We start from the raw sequence: 12,239 nt of genomic DNA on the forward strand, positions 1-12,239 counted from the left end.
GCGATTTATGGTCTTGGTCCTAGAAAAAAGCGGTAGTTCATTAATGTCTTTGATACCCAAGTGTTCATGTTTAATACGGATGTTATTTCTCCTTTGCCACAAGAGCCAAGATTTAACTGCCACTAAGTCCATAGGATGTGGATCATGATCTGCAACTAGTTAATATCATATACTGGGTATAATAAAAGTTGATATCAACGAAAGTTTGATCTGCAACTAGGTGCTCAGAATAAGATTGGCATGTAATTCATCCTAGCCTCAAACGACGTTTATCTAATTTTGGGTAGATATTCTACAGCCAACTTTTGACCAGCAAATATTCAATGTTCTTTTTTTTTTTCTTTTTCTTTTTTCTTTTTTTAATAATTTTTTGGTAGTCAAGATTCAGTGCTCTTATTGAGAAACCACATCAGAAAGAAACTCTACTGCTTACGATTGTAGAAAAGCTTTCCCATGCTGTTAAATGAAGCTAGGAGAAGCAAAAGGTACTACAAACAGTTGACACAACAGAAAAACTAGTCGCAAGCTCCAAGGGAACAAAATGGAAAAAAGTCATAATCAATTGCACTTGATGATAACATAAAAGTATGAAGGGGTGCCCTCGTAACGTGATAACAATGGTGTATGACTGACTTCACATCTTAAAATAAATAAACAAATAAAAGATTAGGTCTACCATAGATCAACCCCTCCCCACCAGAGAGAGAGAAGAAGAAGAAAAGAAAAGGGAAAAGAGAACAGGAACTGATCTATAACATATTTTACAATCAATTCTATAAGAAAGAAATGACAAGGTTAGGATCAGGGTGTCGGTTATCCCACCCATGGGTTGAAAAGGCCAAACTAAACTTATTTGAATTCTTTTCTCCACAGATAAAAAATGAGGCCCGTTTAAATAAGAATACAGCACCAAGGGACAGCCCTCGATGCACTTCTTTGTATGCAAAAGAATATGAATTACATTTCTGGTCTAATTATGATTGACAAATAGGCAAGAATAGTTGGAGGAAAAAAATTAATGTAAAAGAAATCTTTGTTCTCTTTAAGGCCGAAGAAGCTAATCATCTCCTCTTTAGCTTTTCATAACATCTGGTCCCTCATCTCGGCATTTTTCAAGAATTAAACTACAGTTGTTCATTGTGCAGGCATCAAGAAGACCATGATTCCAAAGTTTGATCATGAATAGCCTCCAACACCTGAGCCCATAAGCATATATATGCAAATTTCAGATATTTATAAAGTTATTATATAAATGCAACATCTATCAATTCAAGAAACTAGGTGTTCTACGGGTACTTGATCTGCAATGCACAGTGCAACTCAGTACAAAACAGGATTGGAGATGTCATCAGTCTTTAATAAAAAGGCATGAGCAGTAAATTGTTCCAAGAGAATGTGATGGCTATCAATGAAAGCATATTTATTCAAGAAGAATTTGAAATGTCATTCAATAGACTTCCATCCCCTTTAGGTCATTAAATTTCTTTCAAGTAAATGCAAGAAAGCCATCTTATTTGAACATCATCACTATGAGTTTCGAGTCTAGAAACTTTCCAATGACCTATACACTAATGAGCTCTAACTCAAATGATGCCACTTATGGGGACGGTGATGTCATTGGTTCAAGACTCACTAGGTACATGTGTAAATTATCAATAAAAGAATTTCAAATGACCTACAGAAAGAACCCCTACATCTAAAACATGATTTAGAAAAAAAAGTTCCCATACAAACAAGTCAGTAATTTTACTCCCACTCTTTCAAGAAATTACATTTTTCATTAAAAGAGAAAGAATTCTATTATTTAGCAATAGTAAAAGTACAGAATTCTATTGATGAATAGGAATAACCTCTAACAAAGACCAAGGACACAGGTAATATACAATAAATTTGCACCCAAATTTTCATATTCCAGTTTGTACAAGCTCACAACTAAAAAAGATTAGCATATGAATAATAGATATATTTCTGGTTGTATGTATTTAGCAGGGTCAACGAATGAACATTAAGTCAAAGAACTTCAAAGCTGCTCAAATCATTAGGGCAAAATTATGAGAAAAGTACCAAAAGAGTGCTGGGGATGAGACCAGCTCTTGTTTATGAAGCTTCGAGAATGCCTCGCATGCCCAGGGAACATGACCATCTGCCAGTACCCTGCCAGAATAAAAGTAGAAATTTTTTTTTCTTCTTTTTTTAAAAGTTCCTTACAAGAAACTATCGTTAAAAGGTGCATGTAGTTCCATTATACACTAAAGCAAAAGGGAATAAGTAATCAGAGAAAAGAAGAAAAAAATTGAGAAACATCAGAATGCTTTACCAGACAAGGCATAATAACTACCTTTGCTTTCTTACAAATGAGTTCCAAAGATGCATAAGCTTCTTTTCATCTTTGGTAACATCCACAAAATCATCAAGCATCTGCAACAGAATGGTTTGCTCTTAAATTCTGAATCCCAAAAGTGGATAAGGATAAGAACTAATTTGGGCAAGGTTCATCCAAACAAACCAGATGTACAAAACCAAACCAAAGTCAAGAAAGTCCTTTACCAAGCCAACTCCTCCGGATGTTAAATATGATAGAGATATTAAATTATGAAAATTAAATAAATAAGGAGAGTACCAATACAGCATAAGCAAGCCAATGAACAGAAAAAGTGGTAAGAAACCCTTGATTTGACTCAAATATGTCAAATATCAATGTTGCTATTGTCTAAACCCTATACATAGTTAGAATCCTACAACCTCCACCCTAAATAACAGATTTCAATCCCACTGCCACTTGAATTATCAAGTAGGCAGAAATCTATTGACAGATGTTTTCAAAATAACATATTTACTTTCCTATTAATTAGTCAAAAGGCCAAATAAGTCACAGTCAATCAACTCATAGCTAGGCCATGTTAACCCCATTTTTTCACCACTAACACAACTTGTACAACTGGAGAATTAAATCACTTAAATGAAGACTCCTTGGAGCAAAGTACATAAGCTCTTTTAACATTTTAAAATTTCTACAAAATGTGTCAAGCAGGAAAGGCAGGCTCTACTACTGTAACAAGAATCACAATTTAGAAAAAGAAGTAATACAAATCCATATAATCATCAAGCATACCCTTCGATCTTCAAGGTCTGCAACATCGTCATCAACTTCATCTTCACTATCCTGATCCGAAAGTACTTCATCTAATGCCATAGGCTGAGTACAAAAATGAGATTGCATTAGAAATTAAACTAGTCATCAATCTTAACATATCATTGATGTAGATTGAGAACATAGTAAAACACCAAGTAGCCACAAGAAAAAGCAAATCATGCCTCTCAAGAAAGATATTCACCGAAATTGAAATCAGATATTTCTTGTAATAACTAGCACTTTCAAGTGCACAATAACCAAAAAATAATTTCCCAAGAAAGATTCAATTAAAAAACTCAATTTCTTTTTTAAGTAATAACTTCATTGAAAAAAGAAAAGGAAAGACACAGAATAAGTGCCAAACCTTTCCAAAGATTACAAATTCTAAAGATATATAATCTATAAAATCAACGAAAGATATCGACGAGATGCCCCCAATGGCTTGCATTCAATCATACAAGAATCACCAAGATAGATTCCTTGATTACAAAACTAGAACATTCAACTCCATCAAAGACCCTCTTGTTTCTTTAAAACCAAAGATTCTCTCATAATGCATAACGGCACAGCATGCCAACCCTTAGCACTGCTATGGCAATGAAGGTGTCCTCACTGACATTCCAAGAGGTCATACACAGATTTTGGCATCACCCAAACTATTCCAAACAATGTAAAGACGAAAGACTAAATATCTTATGCTAAGGAGTAGAAATACATGGTCAATAGATTCCCCACTTCTTTTACACATACATTACCAATCTATTATCAATAGATGCCTCTTGCGAAGATTATCAATAGTCAGGAAATTTCTAGGGTTGCAGTCCACACAAAGCTATTAGTGTGGACTGTACTTATCAAAAAAATACAACTATGAGCTGTAATTATTATAATAAAGCTATTAGTGTTAATAATTCTATTTAAGATTCTAAATTAAGATTACAAGTGAGTATGCATCCAATATCCTATAACTCAGACAAATAACAAAGCAGATAGATGAAGAAGCAAAATTCTTTGAAAAAAAAAAAACATCTAAAAATCACTGATCACCTGAACTCTATGAGAGTGAAAGAACTGTCGTTTCTGCAGGAGGACACGGCTGGAAAAACAAAATTGTGAAAAGTACATAAATAAAACAGCATGCCAAAGAATTATGCTTTTTTTAAGAAGGACAAAAATCTCTAGATAATCCTAGTATTTGTGAAGGATACAGAGTTAGTAGTGCCTTTCATGATGTAAAAGCACATCTAAAAAGCATATCATTATTACAAGTGGAAGTCTATTTCAAGTAATGACCATAAGACAAACAAGCAATGGATGGAAATTAACAATTGTTCAAAACTTCCAACTTTACGTAAACCAGACAAAGATCCAAACTTTTATACTATCTTTGTAAAGTGGTGAAGGGTTGGCAATTGGGGTTAAATGCTAGGTTCAAATCTCACAAAAGGCAATGATGATGGTAGCAAAAGAAATCAAAATCAAAATCAGAGTTTTGTTGAGTGCAAAGGACTTTTTACAGCAAGCTTGCTCAACTCAACTTAACTAAGCCTCAATCCCGATTAAATTGGGAATGGCTTTGTAAATCTTTTTTAGATTAATGCCACATGTATCATTGTTCTACATTCTATCCTATCTATACTCACATTCTTTGTCATGTACTAAGTATGGGCGAAAGTCTCAAGCGTACTTAAGCGCATAGGCCAGGCCCTAGAGCCTAGGTACAAAGCGCAAGCGTGCACTTGTAAGCGCATACTTTTTCAAATATAATGAAAAATAACCTCTAATAGAAAATTTAAATAATAAAAAAAAAACAAAAAAGCTTTATAGTAATATATTTTGCCTATTAGCCAAGACCTTGTAGCTCAATAGCATTTCCAGGTGTCCTTTATAAGTCTCCTTTACAAGGAGAACTGGGGTTCAAATTTCCCCTTATCACTTGTAACAAATGAATTATCGAAAAAAAAAGTAATATGTTTTGTTTGGCAAGTGGTTGTGGAGGTATGGTTTTGAGACAAAAGTGTTACAGAGGCAAAATATAGGAATGTTTAGGGTGTTTGGTGTACTAAAAAGGTGACAAGTGCTTATGGAGTTAGTCTCTGGAGGTTTATTAGAAGTGGTTGGTTGAACTTCTCTAAACTCCTATGGTATGATGTGGGTGATGCTACTAGAGTGAAGTTTTGGAAGCATGTGCAGTGTGGGGATTGTTATCTCAAAGAGGCTTTTCCAGAACTTTATTGTCCTAGTAGGGCAAGGGACTCTTCTGTGGCAAAGGTTATGTGTTGGTCTGGTGGGAGGATTCATTGGAATTTTCACTTTCGTTGTCCATCACAGGATTGGGAGGAAGGATCTTTTGATTGGTTTATGGATACTATTTACTCTTCCAAAGTGCGGGGGGTTGGCCTTGATAAGGTTTGTTGGAACCCAGCAAGGAGTAGAGGTTTTTCTTTCTTTCTACCCTACTACTTGCTCTTTCCCTTAGAGGTTGGTGGGGCAATCAAAGGTTCCTCCAAGGGTGGCTTTTTTTTCATGGTCAGCTTCTTTAGGTAAGATTCTTACAACCGATAACCTTCTCAAAAGGTGTATTATTATTCTTGATCGGTGTTACATGTACAAGAGGTGTGGGGAGTCGGTGGAACATCTTCTATTTCATTGCCCCATATCTTTTGAGATGTGGTCCTTGGTGTTGTGTTTGTTTGGACTTCTGTGGGTTATGCCTCTTAAGGTATTTGGTTTGAATCTTGGCAAGGTAAATTCGTGCAACATCGCAATATAGATTTTTGGAGACTTGTGCCGCATTGTTTGATGTGGTGTATTTGGAGTGAAAGGAATGCTAGATGTTTTGAGAGATGTAAATGGTCTTTGCTAGGGATTAAGTCCTTTTTCTTACATACTCTCCTTGATTGGAGTGCAACTTGGTCGCATTTTTCTTGTTTTTCCCTTCCTATTTTGCTTGATCATTGTAATTTTGGTTCTTGATTTTTGCCCCCATAGTACATCCCCAATGTACTTGGGTTGGCTATTTTTTATTTATAAAATTTTTCTTTTTCTATCAAAAATGTTTTGTCTATTAACTCAAATCAATAATAAAATTAAACAAAATTTGAATGTTCAAATTTTCCAAAAGTTACTTCAATCTCTTAAAATTTGTTTATAGTATATTTGGAAAAAATTATCAATACACAATATGATAATAATCTAGTCATATAAAGTTTAAACATAGCATTTGATATAATTCTCGAGTGGTTTATAAAATACTTAATCAAAATGAAGTATATGATTCAATCAATATATATCCAAAAGGCAAAGACCAAAAATCACACAATAGTAGATTATACTTGTTCATGTATTTTGATATATAAAGTATAAACAAAAAATTGTTTGTGCAGTACACCACCTTAAGAATAGTGTTTGTATAATAAATCAAAAGCCCATGTCATTTCCTCCAAGATTGAGATGTCAATTTCAATGATTTATATACTTTTTAGAAATTTAAAAACAAAAAGCCTAGGTGTGCTTCTTCAAAAAGCATCAAAAAGGCGCACCTCATTAAATGAGGCTCCCTTTGGGCAAACAAAGTGTTTAGATCATAAGGCTTTGCTCTTTGAACAATACAGGTTGCTTTAAGCTTCCCCCACTCTTCATGACATACTAAATATTGTTATAGATCATAAAATTCTATACATTTTGACCGAACTTCCAATTAAGAGATTTTTTTTTTGGTCGTATTTTTGAAGATTTGTAGCTTACCAGGGATCAGCACCTAGCTTCATTTGCAGGGACCTTGTTTGTGCGTGGGGTTACTTCTAGATTATCCATTCCACTGTTTTCAGATTTCCTTTCTTCTTGTACATAATTTTTATTTTCTGCTGTTTGTACATACTTTTTCTGTCAAATTCATTTTTTTAATGAAGTAGTCTTTTCTTACCTATAAAAAATATATATTTGGAGATTCTTACCTCATCCCTACAAGATTAATATAATCATTGAACTCTAGAGTCCGGGCCTATATTGTTATGATGTAGAATAATTTAAGCCCAAATAAAATGAAATAAATAATAGGTTCACTAGTCCATTGTTTTGATTTCTCTATGTTATGTTTAATCTTTTATTATGTCTTTAATATTTTTAAAGATCATGTGACTTTTATTGATGTTAGATGGTTAGGATTTAATTGTTATATGTAAGATAAAGGGATAGAATTCTAGGGTACCTAGAATCTATTACAAATAGCCTCTTTTGAATTGTTGTAGGCAACTTTTCTCATTTACTTACGAAATTTCAATGTTGAATACTTCTTGAGTTCTTTGGGCCAGGAAATTGATATTTGGTTGTTCCAACTTCAATTCTATTATCTTTTTCTTTACTTTAATCTCATTAGTTGCTGGAATTTCTGATAAACCATTTTTTTTATAATAAACATAAGTTCTTACCACCACATCACAAAAATTTATTAACTATCAATCGTAATAAAAGTCATAAATTTTCTTGCTTATATAAGTCGTAAATATTTATCTCACTCAGACAGAAGTTATAGCAGTGGGTCTACACCACAATTATCCCACCAAATCAAAGCTTGGGGTTGATAAATTTGAAGTTTCTTGTTTCTTCTATAAACTTTAAGTGGCAGGTTTCTATCACACAGATACATAAAAAAATACGCACATGCTTGCAGTGTCTTCATTATAAAGTGAATAAACGCCTTTCAAAACCAAAATAGAAGAAATAATACAGAAGATGTCTTTGGAATGCTATTAAAAATAGGAAATCTAGGCATAAATAACATTGGTGACATACCTTCTAGAATCTGACCGTTCCACATTTAATTTCCTTGCTTTAGCAGGGACTGCAGGATCACTTACAGATAGTGATTTTACAAATTCAGGGTCCACAGAAGATTGAGCCGTGGCAATTGAAACACCGGGAACATTAGAACTGGATGCAACTCGCTCTATGCACCCAATAGCACTGGGATAATCAGGACCATAGTTTCCTCCTCCAACCCTTCCATTCTGCATGTCTTCATCACTGGGGAATGACTTGGAAATCTTCTCACCTTTACAGGATTGAACATCTGATCCAGTAAGTAAAATTTCAGTCTTCCACACAAAAGGAATATGAAGATGGAACCAAAAGGTAATATTTTTCCACTCATATATTACAACTGTGCTACACATCAAATTTTAAAAGAATTACAAAATGAGTCCTATCATTTTAATCTAAGCTTGATTCAGAAGGGAAATGGTAGAAAATAGAAACATGGAGAAGAAAGAACATGAAAATCCTAGGCTTTACCACCTAAGGGTGCTTGGAATCATCACTAGGCAGAAGAGATAATTTCCCATAAGAAAATTATCATTCCAAATACTCTGCCTAAAAGACTTCCGGGAGCCTTTCTTATAAGGCTTCCAGGAACCACGAAGCCACAATTACATCCCCTAAAATCTTCCTATGAAATCCAGAACAACAACATTATAGTCAAAATTCAAAATTTTCAAAAATGAAATTTGGGAAAATAAAATAAAATAATTTTGATTGTGCTTCTTAGATCATTTTCCGCTAGTTGGAGAAAACTCGGTCGCGAGTTTTGAAATGTCTCAGGAAAATAACTTTGGCACTTAAGACTTGTACCAACTCTTGAGGAACTTTTGGCTACACTAAGAACAAAGAAGCTTTTTGTTCCACCATATCAAATTAGTATGGAATGATAAATCAATGGGTTTAATCAGTTTTATAAATGTTGCAGCCTTGATCCCCAAGAAACACCATCGTCTCAAGCCTTTTCATTTCCTGCACCATAGAGGATTGATAAGTAACAGGTGCATCAATGATCAAACTCAATTTTCACACGTACACCCACTATTTTGTGGCTCTCTTGTTGAAATTTTTCTTCTTAAATTAATGATTCTCTAACATGCTGTATTGAGTCTACCACATATGTGTTAGGCTGTAGTAAGTCTACATTTGTCAGCACTTGCATTTCCTTTTAAGTACTAGGTTCTGGTGGTACTTGAGGCCCCTCCATCACTAAGGCTTCATTAACAACACTATTGTCTCCTGTGTATGAAACTGTGGTTTTATTGCTACCAATTATCTTTCAAAGGATGGAGCCATTGAATTGATCTTCATAGACAAGTCTTGGATGGCTTTTAATATGGTTTCCATTGATATTGGAGTAGGTATAGAACTAGACACTGCGCAAACACGCATCTTTTCTTTTCCAAATTGTGCCACATAGCCAAAAGCAGGTCTATTCCTTTGATGGACTAGGAAACATATTTCTCTCTGAGATTTTCTTTCATCTCTTCCCAATTGGTTATGGCAGGCTTGTACGTTCCATGGCAAAGGTTCTCAATATTGTACCAATAGTCCCTAGCTCTACTTGTCAGTTTCAACTTGGAAAACCTAACATTGTTATCATTTGATAAACGCGTTCATTCAAAAAATTGGTCCATCTCATGTAACCAAATGGTGAACATCCATGAGCCTTGATAACCATCAAATGTAGGTGCCTCGTTGATGGTGCCTCAAATATTACTATAATTCACAACAATGAAATTTCAACTAATAATGTAACAAGAAGCTGGGTTTGTTAACCTGGGTGGGTTTGAAGTTGTGCAATTTGAATATAATTTTTGATTAAAAATGTTTCTCTAAGCTTGTTGGTGGCAAGGAGTTCAATAGATTAGATGGGGTTTGTGATGGGATAGTTGCTCTCAAGTAGAGGTCAGTTGATCGGATTGGCTGAATGTTGGGTTCGGGTAACAGCGGAGGATTCTGTGGTGGCTTTCATGATGTTAGGGAAGGGACAGAGGGATCAATACACTTTGATAGTAAGTTAATGCAGAACAAAAAGGGTAGAAAATTGAAATAATAGAGAGGAAAAAAGACCATGACAAATCCTAGGCTTCATCATCTAGAATTTGTTTGAAATTGTAGGCTCTAAAACACTTCCTGGAGCCTATTTTTCATAGGGCTTCTAGAATATATCAAGCCTCAATCACAAACCCCTAAAGCCATCCCATGAAATCCTCAACAACATTAAAGCCCAAATTCAAAATTCAAAAATGATATTGGAAAATATCTAAAATAATTTTGGTTTGTGCTCCCTGAATCAAAACTTCTCCCAAAGTAAGTCTGTCAATACACTAAACCCAGCATGGGTCTGGACCTAAATAAACCAAATTCCAGATTCAAATCAAAATGTAAAGGATTATTTTCACTATTAACTTTAATCTATTATTTGACTACGCAGCATTAGCCATAATCAAACATATAAAATTGAGTATTCTTGCACACGGTGAACAACTAAATGAAAGAATGAAATTCAATCATTTTGGAATAGTTATGATTCTGATCAGCTAATGGTACATATATTGATGGCAGATCATCAGTCATTCTAAATTCATCAGTAAAAATTCAAGACCCAAAAAGACTGCTCATGATCTGCCATTGACAGTTTTACCAACCAGATACGCCAATGCAGGTCCTAAGGACTGCAGCACTAGTGGATATTAGAAACTTTCAAAGTAAAGTGCTCTAAATAAATCAATAGGATTTAGGACATGATCAAATATTTCAATGTTATGATAGATTTAAAAGTTCCAATACATCCATCCCAGATGTATTCCATTTAAAAGTACGGAAAGAATATTATGAAACTTCCTTTTCCACCCAAAAATTGGAAGGAAAATTTATGAGGTCTACAACATTCTCAGAGGTTGCAAGTACTTTACAAAGGCTAGTTTATATTCATATTTCATATATTCTCCACTTACCTGCATAAACTGTGGAAACTGGTGTTGTGTGCCAGTTGTAATGTGAAGACTAAGTAATAATTATTACTTTTTTTTTTTAATTTTTTTATAGCAGACATTAGAACTAACTTTTATCACCATCCTTACCAATCCAAAAACAACATAAATAAATAATTATACCATCATCCTTCTCCAAAAACCCCTTGTGTAAGCCTTCCCCGGCTAGTCTGGGTGAGTCCAACTCCAGGAACTGTACATTACCACGCTTTTCATTTTGATCAGGGTCCGTTCGCTTACGCCTTCGTGGCCTTGAGCTGTACATACAATTTGATTCACCGTCACACCTCTCAGAAACAAACAAAAAGGGTTCAACAAGAAGCTGTAAGCCCAGAGATATAAAAACAGACCAGAACAAGAATGTTTGCGGATGTGGGTCCACTGCGGCAGCTACTGTCTGTGTACAAATTATTTTGACATAATAAAATCGTTGGAAAAAAGCTTAATACTTTTTCATTGAATAAAGGGTGCTGTCAAATATGAATTGAACTTAAATACTGACATAAGGCACTCCACATAGTGACAATTCACACATGACTTGAAGGAAGTATAATTTTCATCCAGTAAAATGCATGAGGCATAATGTAATTATACAAATTCATAAATAAATATATTAACATGAAGAGCAGCACATGCACTTATCCAAAAGGCCAAGAATGACATAACATGATGGGCAGAACATATCCTAGAGAATGTGGCATCTCCAATGCTCAGTTATCTGCAAACAGATATGATATTATAACCACACTTTCAAATGAGTCCCTCAGGAAGAAAAATCCTTTCATGAAGATTGTAAGTCAGAACCAGGTCAGCTGCTTAGTTCCTTATAAGTTTCTCGTCTCCAACAATTTTTCATTTAAGAATTATATTAAAAGGAGAGTTCCTAAATGCACAGAATGTTGTACAAAAGTTCTCTTTAAATATTACAAGCAATCTCCTATCCAGCATGTTAAGGTATTTGATAAATGTCAAGAATTTTTCTGGGATAATAATAAAGTTCTTACCTCAGATCTCAATATCTCAATGTTCACAGAGACATTCACTGCCTGATACTCTTCAGTTACCTACAAAGTATATGTTTATTACAAGCCTTTCCAGAAGGGCACAATAAGCAGCAAGTGACTTTATATTTCCAAATTACCAACCCAGAACTCAAAGTTGAATAGGTCATGAGAAGAGCACAAATGATACCGCAGACCCTGCAAAATAAATAAAGGTATTCATCTTAATGGTCAAAGAAAATTACCAATTTTTTAATAGAAAAAGATTTTAATAAATCTATACTTTAGGAGACC

The 12,239-nt window shown here is 34.4% G+C and overlaps 1 protein-coding gene across 4 annotated transcripts in view; it reads right to left on the bottom strand.

The window, feature by feature from the left end:
- Positions 1-745: 745 nt before the first annotated feature.
- The window catches only part of LOC126710535 (polycomb group protein EMBRYONIC FLOWER 2-like), a 29,960-nt gene continuing 18,466 nt past the window's right edge, over positions 746-12,239 (bottom strand). For all 4 annotated transcript variants that reach the window (XM_050411045.1, XM_050411049.1, XM_050411047.1 and 1 more), the window contains 10 exons: positions 12,090-12,143; positions 11,949-12,008; positions 11,295-11,341; positions 11,068-11,201; positions 7,928-8,204; positions 4,181-4,229; positions 3,113-3,196; positions 2,339-2,418; positions 2,065-2,154; positions 746-1,196 (listed from right to left, as the gene is read on the bottom strand). In XM_050411045.1, coding sequence (XP_050267002.1) covers positions 1,073-1,196; positions 2,065-2,154; positions 2,339-2,418; positions 3,113-3,196; positions 4,181-4,229; positions 7,928-8,204; positions 11,068-11,201; positions 11,295-11,341; positions 11,949-12,008; positions 12,090-12,143 — 999 coding nt within the window. In that variant the 3' untranslated portion in view covers positions 746-1,072. The remainder of the gene's footprint in view (positions 1,197-2,064; positions 2,155-2,338; positions 2,419-3,112; positions 3,197-4,180; positions 4,230-7,927; positions 8,205-11,067; positions 11,202-11,294; positions 11,342-11,948; positions 12,009-12,089; positions 12,144-12,239) is intronic.

The sequence above is a fragment of the Quercus robur genome, chromosome 12, assembly GCF_932294415.1.
Source record: "Quercus robur chromosome 12, dhQueRobu3.1, whole genome shotgun sequence".
NCBI classification, from domain to species: Eukaryota; Viridiplantae; Streptophyta; class Magnoliopsida; order Fagales; family Fagaceae; genus Quercus; species Quercus robur.